Here is a 17,047-nt window from a genome sequence, read left to right as displayed (position 1 = left end):
TGATAAAATGTCAGCGGATCCGCGGGTTTTCTGGTGATATTTGTCTGTGAGTGTTGTTGAAACATTAACCCCGGTCCCCTGTTACTGACACTGTTGTGTAATCTGTTTATTCCACCTTCATTCTCCCATCTGTTTCAGGCTGTGGGCGAATCGGTTCAGTGAGACCGGGAGGAAGGAACTGAGATCTCTGCGGGAACTCAGACCCAGACTGGGAGTGTGGATCCTGTGAACATCTGAATGTGTGAACATCCCCGCCCGCGGGATGGAGCCGATTCCCCGCCCTCCCCTTTAACTCCCCCCTCCCCTTTAACTCCCCCTCCCCTTTAACTCCCCCCTCCCATTTAACTCCCCCCTCCCATTTAATTCCCCTCCCCTTTAACTCCCCCCTCCCCTTTAACCCCCCCTCCCCTCTAACTCCCCCCTCCCCTTTAACTCATCCTCCCCTTTAACTCCCCCTCCCCTTTAACCTCCCGCCCTTACCTTTAACGGCCGCGCGCCGGGGCTGATTCCCAACGGTTTTAACGGAACTGGCTCCGGTCTCGAGCTCGGTGATATCGGAAGCGCTCCCGCGGTGACGCATTTCCGCCCGTTGTCCGGCGGCGCCACTTCCGCCGGATGTGCGTGTACGAGACTCTCCCGCGTGACCCCCCCCCTCGGGGAATTACCCGGACAGGAGGAGACCGGGGGGGGGGGGGGGGGGGGCGGGGCTCAGTCTGGGACACCGGTGTCCCGGGAGAGAATCCTTTTGCTCCCGTTGCCGAGGACGGTGCATTCGGCTGTCTGGCCGATATAATGGTGTTAAATTGACAAATCCCTCGATCCCGGACACGGCCCTGAAGTGTGATTGGATGCAGAGAGACGGTGATACACGGGACTGATTAATCTACCGGTCACCCGTTGTTACCGGTCAGTTAATTGTGAGTGAGTCGGGAACAGTGTGGCGACCCACTTTCTGCGCAGGCGCATGGACTCACAAATAGCCAGCGCGGTGAGCACCTCTGACGTCATTTCCGCTCAGAGAGGGCGGGCGCTCGGGATTAAATGCGCAGGCGCACCGGCTCACAAATACCCCAGGATTAAATACCAGCGCCGCGAAGTTTGAATAAACTAGTCTGGAACAGACTTACCGACTGCGTGTCGTTGTCTCTAACTCTGTACATAGTACATCGCTACAACAGTGTATTTATTCCCGCAAGTCAGCAGCTCACATACTGTTTAATTATCATTTATCATGATGAAATCAATAAACCGCTGTAACTTCCTGCCTTGGTGTCGGACTTGAGTTTTGTTTGAGGTTTCCGCTGCCCCCCGGCACCCTGTGCACTGTAACAGTGGGTCGGAGCTCCTCACACTGACACAGTAGCGTCTCAGCTCCAGGCTGAGGGAGGTCGGACTGGCAGAGTCTGGGTGCCCAGGATCTCATCTCAAATTAACCCCCTTCCTGGCTAACCGTCCCCCTCCTGTACCCCGCAGACAGTTAATATCGGCTCGAATATCAGACGTGAGTCACTGAGGTCCCGAGTACGAGACGGATGGAGGATGGAATACCGGCGTGAAACACAGAGTGAAGCTCCCTCCACACCGTCCCATCACACACTCCCGGGGTCAGACACAGAGTGAAGCTCCCTCCACACCATCCCATCACACACTCCCGGGATCAGACACAGAGTGAATCTCCCTCCACACCGACCCATCACACACTCCCGGGGTGAGACACAGAGTGAATCTCCCTCCACACCGTCCCATCACACACTCCCGGGGTCAGACACAGAGTGAATCTCCCTCCACACCGTCCCATCACACACTCCAGGGGCCAGACACAGAGTGAATCTCCCTCCTCACCGTCCCATCACACACTCCCGGGGTCAGACACAGAGTGAATCTCCCTCCACACCGTCCCATCACACACTCCCGGGGTCAGACACAGAGTGAATCTCCCTGCGCACCGTCCCATCACACACTCCCGGGCTCAGACACAGAGTGAATCTCCCTCCGCACCGTCCCATCACACACTCCCGGGGCCAGACTCAGAGTGAATCTGCCTCCACACCGTCCCATCACACACTCCCGGGGCCAGACACTGAGTGAATCTCCCTCCGCACCGTCCCATCACACACTCCCGGGGCCAGACACAGAGTGAATCTCCCTCCGCACCGTCCCATCACACACTCCCGGGGTCAGACACAGAGTGAATCTCCCTCCACACCGTCCCATCACACTCTCCCGGGGTCAGACACAGAGTGAATCTCCCTCCACACCGTCTCATCACACACTCCCAGGGTCAGACACAGAGTGAATCTCCCTCCACACCGTCCCATCACACTCTCCCGGAATCAGACACAGAGTGAATCTCCCTCCACACTGTCTCATCACACACTCCCGGGGTCAGACACAGAGTGAATCTCCCTCCACACCGTCCCATCACACACTCCCGGGGTCAGACACAGAGTGAATCTCCCTCAACACCATCCCATCACACTCTCCCGGGGCCAGACACAGAGTGAATCTCCCTCCCCACCGTCCCATCACATACTCCCGGGGCCAGACTCAGAGTGAATCTCCCTCCACACCGTCCCATCACACACACCCGGGGCCAGACACTGAGTGAATCTCCCTCCGCACCGTCCCATCACACACTCCCGGGGTCAGACACAGAGTGAATCTCCCTCCACACCGTCCCATCACACATTCCCGGGGTCAGACACAGAGTGAATCACCCTCCACACCGTCCCATCACACTCACTCCCGGGGTCAGACACAGAGTGAATCTACTTCCACACCGTCCCATCACACACTCCCGGGGCCAGACACTGTGTGAATCTCCCTCCGCACCGTCCCATCACACACTTCCGGGGTCAGACACAGAGTGAATCTCCCTCCACACCGTCCCATCACACTCACACCCGGGGTCGGACACAGTGTGAATCTCCCTCCATACCGTGCCATCACACACTCCCGGGGTCGGACACAGTGTGAATCTCCCTCCACACCGTCCCATCACACACTCCCGGGGACAGACACAGAGTGAATCTCCCTCCACACCGTCCCATCACACACACCCGGGGTCGGACACAGTGTGAATCTCCCTCCACACCGTCCCATCACACACTCCCGGGGACAGACACAGTGTGAATCTCCCTCCACACCGTCCCATCACACACTCCCGGGGTCAGACACAGAGTGAATCTCCCTCCACACCGTCCCATCACACACTCCCGGGGTCAGACACAGAGTGAATCTCCCTCCGCACCGTCCCATCACACACTCCCGGGGTCAGACACAGTGTGAAGCTCCCTCCACACCGTCCCATCACACTCACACCCGGGGTCAGACACAGAGTGAATCTCCCTCCGCACCGTCCCGTCACACACTCCCGGGGTCAGACACAGAGTGAATCCCCCTCCACACCGTCCCATCACACACTCCCGGGGTCAGACACAGAGTGAATCTCCCTCCACACCGTCCCATCACACACTCCCGGGTTCAGACACAGAGTGCAGCTCCTTCTGCACGGTCCGATTACACAGTGAGGTATTATGAAACAGCGAATCTCCCTCTCTGCCCACTGTCCCCTCTGACCATTCAGTATAGGCTCAGAACTGAGAGATTGATTTGTGGTTGAAGAGGGGAGTCTAACTCCAGAATTCAACTCTCCACCATTCTCTCCACAAATCCCTGTCAACACAGAAAGGGAGGTGTTTGGGGAGGGAGGTGGTGTGACAGAGACGAGGGGGCTGTGGTGGGTATCGGGGAGGGAGGGGGTATGACAGAGACGAGGGGGCTGTGGTGGGTATCGGGGAGGGAGGGGGTGTGACAAGACGAGGGGGCTGTGGTGGGTATCGGGGAGGGAGGCGTTTGGGGAGGGAGGGGGTGTGACAGAGACGAGGGGGCTGTGGTGGGTATCGGGGAGGGAGGGGGTGTGACAGAGACGAGGGGGCTGTGGTGGGTATCGGGGAGGGAGGCGTTTGGGGAGGGAGGGGGTTTGACAGAGACGAGGGGGCTGTGGTGGGTATTGGAGAGGGAGGCGTTTGGGGAGGGAGGGGGTGTGACAGAGACGAGGGGGCTGTGGTGGGTATCGGGGAGGGAGGCGTTTGGGGAGGGAGGGGGTTTGACAGAGACGAGGGGGCTGTGGTGGGTATTGGGGAGGGAGGCGTTTTGGGAGAGAGGGGGTGTGACAGAGACGAGGGGGCTGTGGGGTATCGGGGAGGGAGGCGTTTGGGGAGGGAGGGGGTGTGTCAGAGACGAGGGGGCTGTGGTGGGTATCGGGGAGGGAGGGGGTGTGACAGATACGAGGGGGCTGTGGTGGGTATCGGGGAGGGAGGGGGTGTGACAGAGACGAGGGGGCTGTGGTGGGTATCGGGGAGGGAGGGGGTGTGACAGATACGAGGGGGCTGTGGTGGGTATCGGGGAGGGAGGGGGTGTGACAGAGACGAGGGGGCTGTGGTGGGTATCGGGGAGGGAGGCGTTTGGGGAGAGAGGGGGTGTGACAGAGACGAGTGGGCTGTGGTGGGTATCGGGGAGGGAGGCGTTTGGGGAGGGAGGGGGGTGTGACAGAGACGAGGGGGTTGTGGTGGGTATCGGGGAGGGAGGCGTTTGGGGAGAGAGGGGGTGTGACAGAGACGAGGGGGCTGTGGTGGGTATCGGGGAGGGAGGGGGTGTGACAGAGATGAGGGGGCTGTGGTGGGTATCGGGGAGGGAGGCGTTTGGGGAGGGAGGGGGTGTGACAGAGACGAGGGGGCTGTGGTGGGTATCGGGGAGGGAGGCGTTTGGGGAGGGAGGGGGTTTGACAGAGACGAGGGGGTTGTGGTGGGTATCGGGGAGGGAGGCGTTTGGGGAGAGAGGGGGTGTGACAGAGACGAGGGGGCTGTGGTGGGTATCGGGGAGGGAGGGGGTGTGACAGAGATGAGGGGGCTGTGGTGGGTATCGGGGAGGGAGGCGTTTGGGGAGGGAGGGGGTGTGACAGAGACGAGGGGGCTGTGGTGGGTATCGGGGAGGGAGGCGTTTGGGGAAGGAGGGGGTTTGAAGGAGACGAGGGGGCTGTGGTGGGTATTGGGGAGGGAGGGGGTGTGACAGAGACGAGGGGGCTGTGGTGGGTATCGGGGAGGGAGGCGTTTGGGGAGGGAGGGGGTTTGACAGAGACGAGGGGGCTGTGGTGGGTATTGGGGAGGGAGGCGTTTTGGGAGAGAGGGGGTGTGACAGAGACGAGGGGGCTGTGGGGTATCGGGGAGGGAGGCGTTTGGGGAGGGAGGGGGTGTGACAGAGACGAGGGGGCTGTGGTGGGTATCGGGGAGGGAGGGGGTGTGACAGATACGAGGGGGCTGTGGTGGGTATCGGGGAGGGAGGGGGTGTGACAGAGACGAGGGGGCTGTGGTGGGTATCGGGGAGGGAGGGGGTGTGACAGAGACGATGGGGCTGTGGTGGGTATCGGGAAGGGAGGCATTTGGGGAGGGAGTGGGTGTGACAGAGACGAGGGGGCTGCATGGCTGTGGTGGGTATCGGGGAGGGAGGCGTTTGGGGAGGGAGGGGGTATGACAGAGACGAGGGGGCTGTGGTGGGTCACGGGGAGGGAGGCGATGACGGAGAAGGGGATTGTGGTAGATGTTGAAGGGGTCGAAGGAGACGGAGAGGCGTGCAGGTGAGGGATGTGTCGACTGATGTGAGGAGAACAGCAGCGGAGGTTGGAGTATCCGAGGACGTGTCTCTCCGCTGCAGTCTGAATTTCCCCTCTGCTTCAAAAGACGACAATCACAGCAGTGCCGGAGAAGAGTAGGGAGAGCTGTCTCGACAACAATCGCCCAGTGACACTCACAGCTATTGGGATTAACTGCTTTGACAATAGACAATAGGTGCAGTAGTAGGTCATTCGGCCCTTCTAGCCAGCACCGCCATTCACTGTGATCGTGGCTGATTATACACAATCAGTACCCCGTTCCTGCCCTCTCCCCGTATCCCTTGACCCCGCTATCTATAAGAGATCTATCTAACTCTCTCTTGAATGCATCCAGTGAATTGGCCTCCACTGGCTTCTGGTACAGAGCATTCCACACTTCCACCACTCTCTGGGTGAAAAAGATTTTCCACATCTCAGTTCTAAATGGCCTACCCCTTATTCTTAAACTGTGGCCTTTAGTTCTGGACTCACCCATCAGCGGGAACATGCTTCCTGCCTCCAGCGTGTCCAATCCCTTAATAATCTTATATGTTTCAATCAGATCCCCTCTCATCCTTCTAAACTCCAGTGTATACAAGCCCAGTCGATCCAATCTTTCAACATATGACAGTCCCGCCATTCCGGGAATTAACCTTGTGAACCTACGCTGCACTCCCTCAATAGCAAGAATGTCCTTCCTCAAATCGGGAGACCAAAACTGCACACAATACTCCAGGTGGGGTCTCACCAGGGCCTTGTACAGCTGCAGAAGGACCTCTTTACTCCTATACTCAATTCCTCTTGTTATAAAGGCCAGCATGCCATTAGCTTTCTTCACTGCATGCTGTACCTGCATGCTTGCTTTCATTGACCGATGTACAAGAACACCGAGATCTCGCTGTACTTCCCCTTTTCCTAACTTGACATAATTTACATAGTAATCTGCCTTCCTGTTCTTGCCACCAAAGCGGATAACCTCACATTTACCCACATTAAACTGCATCTGCCATACATTTGCCCACTCACCCAACCTGTCCAAGTCACCCTGCATTCTCATAACATCTTCCATACATTTCACACTGCCACCCAGTTGGTGTCGTGACTTGGAGCAAGGTTCCTCTCTCTCTCTGAGAGTCGACCAACAATCCGGCAAGGGCTGACCAGAGCTGTCGGAGTCTTATCCTCTGGTGGCTAATGGAAACCAGGTGCTGGTGATTGAGAGGAATTGGGAACGATTGGGAATCAAGTGCGGGGATCTGGTTGAGAGGCTGGTCATACCCAGAGTCGACCCCTTCTCCAGCGAGGACGTGGGCCCGCTGTGATTTGGGGAAACTCGACGAAAGGTCTACCGCGGATACGATCTCACTCGCTCTCCCCTGGTCCCTGGGCATTACAACACCGACGCCAGGCTGCTGATGACTGAGATCAGCTCGGCGTTCAGCATCATCCTCCCCTCCGTTCTGATCCACAGGCTCCGGATCCTGGGCCAGCGAACCTCCCTCTGGAACTGGATGATGGAGATCCTCATCACCGTGACTCCCTCAGCACCGGGACAGGCTCCCGGCTCACTGCCACCATCGGGGAAGGGAGAGGAGCCTGAAAACTCGACGATTCAGCAACACCTTCTTCCCCTCCGCCATCAGGTGTTTGGATGCGTCAGAGCACCCCGACATTTCTGCCGTATTTATTATATATATATATATATATATATATATATATATATATATATATATATATATATATATATATATATATATATATATATATATTTGTAATTTACATTAACCTTACATCCTTTAAAATAGGAAAGGGGGATATAAAGACAAGAGATATAGAGAGGGAGAGAGAGAAGGAGGGATAGAGGGAGGGGGAGAGATAGGGAAGAGCGAGAGAGACTGAGGAGTTGTTCATTTCACTCGGAGGGAGGGAGAGAGAGAGAGAGACTGAGCAGTTGTTCACTTCAAGGAGGGATGGGGGAGTGAGGGGGGGAGAGAGAGAGAAGGAGGGAGGGAGGGGGAGAGATATTAGGGAAGAGAGAGAGACTGAGGAGTTTATTTCACTCGGAGGGAGGGGGAGGGGGAGAGAAGCAGGGAGAGAGGGAGGGGAAGAGATATTCGGGAAGAGAGAGAGAGACTGAGTTGTTCATTTCACTCGGAGGAAGGGGAGTGAGAGAGAGAAGGAGGGAGGGAGAGAAAGGGAGGGGGAGGGATATTAGGGAAGAGAGAGAGACTGAGGAGTTGTTCATTTCACTCGGAGGGACGGGGAGAGAAGGAGGGATGGAGCGGGAGGGAGGGAGAGAGAAGGAGGGAGGGAGAAAGAGGGAGGGGGAGAGATATTAGGGAAGAGAGAGACTGTGAGGAGTTGTTCATTTCACTCGGAGGGAGGGGGCTCGCTTGCTTCGGTGGGTGTCGGGTGTTTGTCCCCGGGGTCGTGGTTTCCCCCGCACAGAGGGTCTGAATCCCCGGCGATGAGCAGAGCAGTGGGTGGGTTGGGGGGGGGGGGTGGTGTCGATGGGACACAGTTCCCCAGGACAACAAGGCTCAGCATGAGTGATACATACCCTTGTGTATTTCACTCCTTCTCTAGTCCCCTTCTTCCACTCCTTTCCCCCTCCCTTCTCTTTATACCCCCTCCGTCCATTAACTTTACATCCTTTTTGCTTTACCGGTTGCGCAAAAGAACAAATCTCAGGTCGTGTAAAGCACCGATGGTAAATCGGACCGTGAATCCGGCAGAAGAGATGAGACACAGGGGGACGGGACATTCGACACGCCGGCCTCCGTCAGTCGGGACACTGAGTACGGGAGTCGGGGGGTCACGTCCCAGTTGTACAAGACGTGGGTGAGGCCGCGCTGGGAGTCCGGTGTTCGGTTCTGGTCGCCCTGCTGGGGGAAAGATGCCCCTGAGCTGGGAGGAGTCCGGGGGAAGATTTGCGAGGAACTCGGGGGACTGGGATACGGAGAGAGCTCGGGAATGTTGAGGATCTGTTCTGTGACTTTTCAGAGACGTATGAAAGCACGAGGGGGGCACAGATCAGGCGAATGCGTGCGCTTTATTTCCCCCGGGACTGGGGTATCGAGAGCAACAGCGCACGTGATTGAGGTGAAAGCAGCTGAAGAGGGGAGCGGGAGAGCGAGAGGGGTTGGATAAAAGGGAAAGCGGGGTCGAGAGGGAGTAGAGAATGGGAAGAGAGAATGATTGGAAGGGGGAAGAGTTGGGTGAAAGGGAGGCAAGGTAGCAAGAGGAGCAAGGGAAAGGGAGGTAAGGAAGGCGGGCTCTGTCGTGGGCAAAGTACTGGAGAGTTTAACATCGGTAGCTGAACGAAGGGCGCTGAGTAGGCTACGGTCAATTATGGATAACTCTGAACATCCTCTACATAGCACCATCCAGAGACAGAGAAGCAGTTTCAGCGACAGGTTGCTATCGATGCAATGCTCCTCAGACAGGATGAAGAGGTCAATACTCCCCAATGCCATTAGGCTTTACAATTCAACCGCCAGGACTTAAGAACTTTTTTTAAAAGCTATTATTAATGCTTTTTGAGTTAGTGATTTAGATGCATTTCATATTATTACTGAGTTAAGTATTGTATGTAATTAGCTTTTGCTACAACAAGTGTATGGGACATTGGAAAAAATGTTGAAATTCCCCATGGGGATGAATAAAGTATCTATCTATCCATCTATCTATCTAAGAGGAAGGAAAATGAGGATGTAACAGCGGAGGGGAAGAGGATGAGAAAGAGAGAGAGTTCAGAGGAACGAGGGTAAAGAGAAAGCAAGATGGCGAGTGAGAGCGATAGAAGGAGGGAGGTTAGGGACGAGGGGCAGAGAGGATGGGTTAGTGAGAGTCGGAGAGAGAGATGGGGAGAACGAGGGTGTTGCCATGTGATTGGAGTCGGACCCACGGGCTGTTGACTGAGATCCCGGATGTTTTCAGGAATATCCGGGCACAGAGGTGCAGGCTTCTCACAGATGAAACGATGGCGAACCTGACTGCAGCGGGAGAGATGAGTGTACCATGTACATCCTTTGCATTCGAACTCTCCAGCGTTCGTCCCATACACGACCTGAGAGGCCACTTTTCCGTCAAGGAGGGGAAAACCACCTCAAATGACAATTCCAGCAGACAGCCCAGTGTCAGTCCCCAAAGTCACTGACACCCTCCCTCACCACTGACCTGTAGCAGACCCCAACATCTCCCACTTCCCCAACACAGCCCTGTGTCAGTCCCCAAAGTCACTGACACCCTCCCTCACCACTGACCTGTAGCAGACCCCAACATCTCCCACTTCCCCAACACAGCCCTGTGTCAGTCTCCAAAGTCACTGACACCCTCCCTCACCACTGACCTGTAGCAGACCCCAACATCTCCCACTTCCCCAACACCGCCCTGTGTCAGTCCCCAAAGTCACTGACACCCTCCCTCACCACTGACCTGTAGCAGACCCCAACATCTCCCACTTCCCCAACACAGCCCTGTGTCAGTCCCCAAAGTCACTGACACCCTCCCTCACCACTGACCTGTAGCAGACCCCAACATCTCCCACTTCCCCAACACAGCCCTGTGTCAGTCCCCAAAGTCACTGACACCCTCCCTCACCACTGACCTGTAGCAGACCCCAACATCTCCCACTTCCCCAACACAGCCCTGTGTCAGTCCCCAAAGTCACTGACACCCTCCCTCACCACTGACCTGTAGCAGACCCCAACATCTCCCACTTCCCCAACACAGCCCTGTGTCAGTCCCCAAAGTCACTGACACCATCCCTCACCACTGACCTGTAGCAGACCCCAACATCTCCCACTTCCCCAACACCGCCCTGTGTCAGTCACCAATGTCACTGACACCCTCCCTCACCACTGACCTGTAGCAGACCCCAACATCTCCCACTTCCCCAACACAGCCCTGTGTCAGTCCCCAAAGTCACTGACACCCTCCCTCACCACTGACCTGGAGCAGACCCCAACATCTCCCACTTCCCCAACACAGCCCTGTGTCAGTCCCCAAAGTCACTGACACCCTCCCTCACCACTGACCTGTAGTAGACCCCAACATCTCCCACTTTCCCAACACAGCCCTGTGTCAGCCTCCGGAATACACCCACTGACCCACACTCTCCCTCAGGCTTATGTCAGTCCCCAAACTAATCGCTTACCCCACAGTCCCGTGTCCCATTATGTTCCCACTGACACACCATAGAACAGTACAGGCCCTTCAGCCCTCCATGTTGTGCCGACCCATATAATCCTTTAAAAAAAAAAGTACTACCCCGTAACCCTCTGTTTTTCTTTCATCCGTGTGCCTGTCCAAGAGGTTCTTAAACACCCCTAGTGTTTTAGCCTCCACCACCATCCCTGGCAAGTCATTCTAGGCATTCCCAGCCCTCTGTGTAAAACATTTACCCCCGATGTCTCCCCTAAACTTCCCTCACTTAATTTGGTGCCTATGCCCTCTGGTGTTTGCTATTGGTGCCCTGGGAAACAGGTACTGACTATCCACCCTATCTGTGTCTCTCATAATCGTCTAGACCTCCATCAAGTCCCCTCTCATTCTACGCTCCAAAGAGAAAAATCCCAGCTCTGCTAACCTTGCTTCATATGACTTCTCTACCAAACCAGGCGATATCCTGGTAAATCTCCTCTGCACCCTCTCCATAGCTGCAAACTTGGCACCAAGGCCATCTATTCCATCATCTAAATCACTGGAACACAGCATAAAGAGAAGCGGTCCCAACACCGGCCCCGGCAGAACATCACCGGTCACTGGCAGCCGACCAGAAAAGGATCCTTTTATTCCCACTCACAGCCCTCACCGTGGTACCGACACCCCGCTCTCTGTAGCATCACTGACACTCCCTTCACCGTCTCCCTCAGTGTTACAGATCCGTCAGTCTCTGATCGCCTCCGATCAAAAATACCGGAGCCTTTGGGAACAATATCCGGAGGCGAACAGGACCCAGCGCCCATGTCGACCGCAGATCGACGAGCCGAACTCAGCCCATGAATCCAGGACAGGCGACGATTCCCGCCCGGATCTCTGTCTCAGGAATGTTCCGGCCCTCAACCACAACGCCTCCACCCCCGAGAGCAAACTGTTTGTCCCCGAAAGCCACCGCTCACCCTCGAAAACGAATAGTTCGCCCTGCGAAGGAACCTCTCGGTCCTGAGCACCGATCTCTCTGTTCAGCATCAAGCGCAAACTCATCTCCGAGACAGATTCAATGACCTGGAATTGAAGTACAGAACTCTCGACGAAACCAAGGCTCAAATCTGCCAACTGCTGACTGTCGTGGTTTCTCGTGCCCCACAAACGACCAGGAGTCGCAGAAGGTTCTTCAAGAAGTATTAAACTTTAATTTGCAAATCAAAGCTGAGACAGTCGTTGAGCTAGTCGCTGATTGCCCACCGATCCTTGTACATAGCATTTTTTATAGCAATCTCCTGGTTTAGTTGTATTAGCATATCCAATCGGTCTACAGTTGCGTATCACAAGTACATCCGCCACTATTGTTTCTACCCATTGACTTAATCCTGTGCTAATCTACATCTATAGGGAGAAGCGATGTTGACGTTTCGGGCCGAGACCCTTCGTCAGGACTAACCGAAAGGAAAGATAGGTTAGTCGTGACGAAGGGTCTCGGCCCGAAACGTCGACATCGCTTCTCCCTATAGATGCTGCCTGGCCTGCTGTGTTCTACCAGCATTCTGTGTGTGTTGTTTGAATTTCCAGCATCTGCAGATTTCCTCGTGTTTGCTAATCTACATCTCTTAGCTACCTCTCATTAACACACCATTGTCTTCTACATTCTTAAGATTTCATTCTCCTACTAAATTGGATACGTGCATAGCAAATAGCAAGTTCAAAGCTGACTACATAGTATTGATTACACAGCAAACAATGCAAGTTCAAAGCTAACTACATAGTATTGATTACACAGCAAACAATGCAACTTTTATACTCCAGTATATCCCCCCCTTTGAGACCCATAGGGTCTCACACAGAGAAAGAAGACTTAAGAGCCCGCGCACAAAAGCCCCAATAAACTCAAGCACTTATTCCCAAATCGCGGGTTAAACTATAATTTTCTGCGCCAAGACCTCAAAGTATTCTCTCCCTGTTACCCTGGGCCGCTGAGCCAAAAAACCTGTCCCTCTGTACCTGAGACAGGGGGAAAAAACTCAGAAGCCCTTGCAATCTACCCCCACACTGTCGTTTTGCTCCTGTTCATCCTGCAGGTGTTGTAGGCTGCAACGATACATTTTCGGTGTTTCTTTCTCCACTAAGCTTGCTTCAGTAATTGCCACGAGCATCGGAAATTGTTTGGTTGCAGCACCCACTACAAGAGACTTGAGACAAGGAGGAAAACAGCACAGCTCAACAATACAATACTGACAGTTATTGCCATCTTAGTCAGCCATGCTCCCCATCCTCCGAGTCTACTGTCTAACCAGTCAAATAACTGATGTCCGGACCCTGCACTCTGTTTAACTTCCTTTCTTAGACTTTTCAACTTATACATTGCCTTAGTAACCGATCCTTCCGGACTAGTGTTATTTGGTATAAAAGTACAGCACTTCTCTCCAAACATCACACAAACTGCGAGGAAGCCTGATAGAACATACACCAATATGGGCACATTGGTGCGTTCCTCATACAGCTTTGATAGCAGGGGTCTGTTATAACACAAAGCTTCAGGAAGCAAGCCTTAATCGGACCTGGACACTGTCGTTCACATTGTTCCCCTGTGCTCTCTTCGCCACCGCGTGCAAGTGGAGGAGTTATAAGGCATGGGGACTACATGCTGAGTGGGGCTTTCCCTTGAGCACAGGTAGCAATTCTGTCTCTCCATCATTCCTGCCGTGTAAGCTGCCCATTGATACCACTGATTAGTACGTGTCTGTAACCATGGCGAGGAGGTAAGTGTTGTGCACCTCTTACTTCTTTTCTGTAGGTTCTGTGGGAACTTAACAGTCCCATTCCATATCTGCCCCACTAATGGTTCCCAAGTCTGCACTGGAGTATGTGGGTGCTTTGTCCCCAGGGGCACGACTGGTCGTTCTCAGCTCATCCCCATTATCTGAAGAAGCCCTACTATCCACTACCACATCCTGAGGTTCTTCAGGCCCGTCCTCAGGACAAAAAATTTCCCTTACCAATTGATCAAACTCCTGAGGTGCAGTGTCAGCTTCTTGTTCCTCCTGTCTGTCTCCTGCTAACTGCTCCTCCGCATCACTTACCTCGGACACATTACCTGATTGCCCCTGCGGGGCTGCCCTCGTGCAGTGGTTCAGACAGTACCGGGTGGGAGCGTCCTTCTACCTGAACTGCGGTGGGTGACGCCTTGGCCACCGTAAAGGGTCCTTCCCTTCTCGGCTCGTTCCACTTTCTCCGAAAAACTCGCACGTAAACCTGGTCTCCTGGTTTGATCTGTCCTTCCCCTTGTACGGTCTCCGGCACTTTCTGTTTTTCCTGGGCATAAATAGACCTATGTATCATAGTTAGCTGCTGCATGTATTGTCTCAATTCTATTTCCAATTGTTCCAAACTAGGTCCCTTATACGGCCCTCTCCACTGGGGCACTGGCATGGGCCTCCCAGTGAGCATCTCATGCGGTGTCAGGCATGTCATTCGATTAGTTTGCATGCGGTAACTCATCAATGCTAACGGTAAAGCACCGACCCAATTAAGTTTAGTGTCTGCACAGATCTTGTTCAGTTTGGCTTTCAGGGTTCCATTAATTCTCTCTACCATGCCCTGCGACTGAGGGTGGTATACACATCCAAATCTTTGCTTTATCCTCAGCGCCTGTAGTACAAGTTTGATCGCTTTCTGGATAAAAGCTGAACCATTGTCTGAGCTAACTTCTGTAGGTATTCCAAACCTTGGGATCTCTTCAGTTGTCAGAAATTTTACCCGTCTTTGCCCCTTGATCTCTTGAAGGTACCGCCTCCACACATCTGCTAAATCGATCAATTACTACCAGCATGTATCTCTTCCCTCTCACTGTCTTTATCATGTCTACGTAATCGATCACTAGATGTGTAAATGGTCCTTCAGGTACAGGAATGTGACCTATTGGGGTTGTAATTCCCTTCCGAACATTATTCTGTGCGCATACCTCGCACTGTGACAAGACAAAGTCCACGGAAGTCTGTAAATAAGGTGACCAAAAACCATCCTTTATTTTCTTTATCACTTCCCCCCTTGCACAATGGTCAATCCCATGCGCTTCTGAAATCAGAACCGTCAGTAGAGGGGTGGGCGCTACCAACAAACCGTCTTCCGTGCTCCACAACCAAAGGAGTTGAATGACTTCAGACCTGTTGCCTTGACGTCGCACGTTATGAAGACCATGGAGCGGCTGATAATACAGAATCTGAGGCCACAAACCAGGCACGCCCAGGATCCTTTTCAGTTTGCGTATAAGGAGAAGGTGGGAGTGGAGGATGCTATCACGTATTTGCTGCACAAATCACTCTCTCACCTAGAGGGGGTCAGTTGTGCTGTGAGGATTACATTCCTTGACTTCTCTAGTGCCTTTAACACCATCCAGCCCAAGATCTTAAGGCACAAACTAACGGAGATGGGAGTAGACTCTCACATGGTGGATTGGATAGTGGACTACTTGACAGATAGACCTCAGTATGTGCGGTTGGGAGACTGTAGGTCTGACACGGTGGTCAGCAGCACAGGAGCGCCGCAGGGAACCGTACTCTCTCCGGTCCTGTTCACCCTGTACACATCAGACTTCCAATATAACTCGGAGTCCTGCCATGTGCAGAAGTTCGCTGATGACACGGCCATAGTGGGGTGTGTCAGGAATGGACAGGAGGAGGAGTATAGGAAACTGATACAGGACTTTGTGATATGGTGCAACTCAAACGACCTGCGTCTCAATATCACCAAGACCAAGGAGATGGTGGTGGACTTTAGGAGATCTAGGCCTCATATGGAGCCAATGATCATTAATGGAGAATGTGTGGAGCAGGTTAAGACCTACAAGTATCTGGGAGTACAGTTAGACGAGAAGCTAGACTGGACTGCCAACACAGATGCCTTGTGCAGGAAGGCACAGAGTCGACTGTACTTCCTAAGAAGGTTGGCGTCATTCAATGTCTGTAGTGAGATGCTGAAGATGTTCTATAGGTCAGTTGTGGAGAGCACCCTCTTCTTTGTGGTGGCGTGTTGGGGAGGAAGCATTAAGAAGAGGGACGCCTCACGTCTTAATAAGCTAGTAAGGAAGGCGGGCTCTGTCGTGGGCAAAGTACTGGAGAGTTTAACATCGGTAGCTGAGCGAAGGGCGCTGAGTAGGCTACGGTCAATTATGGATAACTCTGAACATCCTCTACATAGCACCATCCAGAGACAGAGAAGCAGTTTCAGCGACAGGTTACTATCGATGCAATGCTCCTCAGACAGGATGAAGAGGTCAATACTCCCCAATGCCATTAGGCTTTACAATTCTACCGCCAGGACTTAAGAACTTTTTAAAAGCTATTATTAATGCTTTTTGAGATAGTGATTTAGATGCATATCATATTTTTTACTGAGTTAAGTATTGTATGTAATTAGTTTTGCTACAACAAGTGTATGGGACATTGGAAAAAAAGTTGAATTTCCCCATGGGAATGAATAAAGTATCTATCTATCTATCTATCTATCTATCTATCTATCTATCTATCTATCTATCTATCTATCTATCTATCTATCTATCTATCTATCACAAGCCTTCCGGGTTCTGCTTGGCCCCCCTTTTTCTCCACATTGTCTGTTCTGCCAAAGTTGCCTTACCTTGTATTTCAATTAGGTCCTCCACGTCAGGTTCTGGAGCTAGGCTTACCTGGGGGGCAATGACAGTTGACGTACACCCAGACGCTTTTCTGGCTGCCTCGTCCGCAGCTTGATTTCCCTTTGTTATTACATCATTTCCCTTTTTATGTGCCTGGCATTTTACTATAGCCAATGCTTTAGGTTTCATTATGGCTTTTATTAAGTCTAGAATTCGCTGACATTGTTGTATGGGATCTCCACTGCTTTTTTTAAAAACCTCTCTGCTTCCAGACTGCCCGAACAAATGGCATACTCCATGAGCATATGCCGAATCAGTGTAGATGTCTACTTTCTCACCTTCCATCATTTCACACGCAGCTGTCAGGGCTTTGATTTCTGCTAGTTGGGCAGAACACGGTTGGGGACAGGACTCCATCCTAATAATCTTATAGCTCGACTGATCCTGCTGCACTACTGAGAACCCTGCATGATTTCCATCATAATCCCTATACCAAGAGCCATCTACGAACAGAACCTTTTTATCTGCATCCTCTAGTGGTTCTGACCGTAAATCTGCTCTCAATTTGGCAAATGTCATCGTCTTCCCTACACAATCATGGGGTT

At 53.1% G+C, this 17,047-nt stretch overlaps 1 protein-coding gene across 2 annotated transcripts in view; it reads left to right on the top strand.

The window, feature by feature from the left end:
- The window catches only part of LOC140722536 (NACHT, LRR and PYD domains-containing protein 3-like), a 58,504-nt gene extending 58,183 nt beyond the window's left edge, over positions 1-321 (top strand). For both annotated transcript variants that reach the window (XM_073037248.1, XM_073037249.1), the window contains one exon: positions 139-321. In XM_073037248.1, the coding sequence (XP_072893349.1) occupies positions 139-229 (91 nt within the window). In that variant the 3' untranslated portion in view covers positions 230-321. The remainder of the gene's footprint in view (positions 1-138) is intronic.
- The last annotated feature ends 16,726 nt before the right edge of the window (positions 322-17,047 follow it).

Source organism: Hemitrygon akajei, unplaced genomic scaffold (genome assembly GCF_048418815.1).
Source record: "Hemitrygon akajei unplaced genomic scaffold, sHemAka1.3 Scf000079, whole genome shotgun sequence".
Classification (NCBI taxonomy): domain Eukaryota; kingdom Metazoa; phylum Chordata; class Chondrichthyes; order Myliobatiformes; family Dasyatidae; genus Hemitrygon; species Hemitrygon akajei.
The sequence above is the reverse complement of the archived record's forward strand: the minus strand, read 5'-3'. Positions and strand labels throughout refer to the sequence as shown.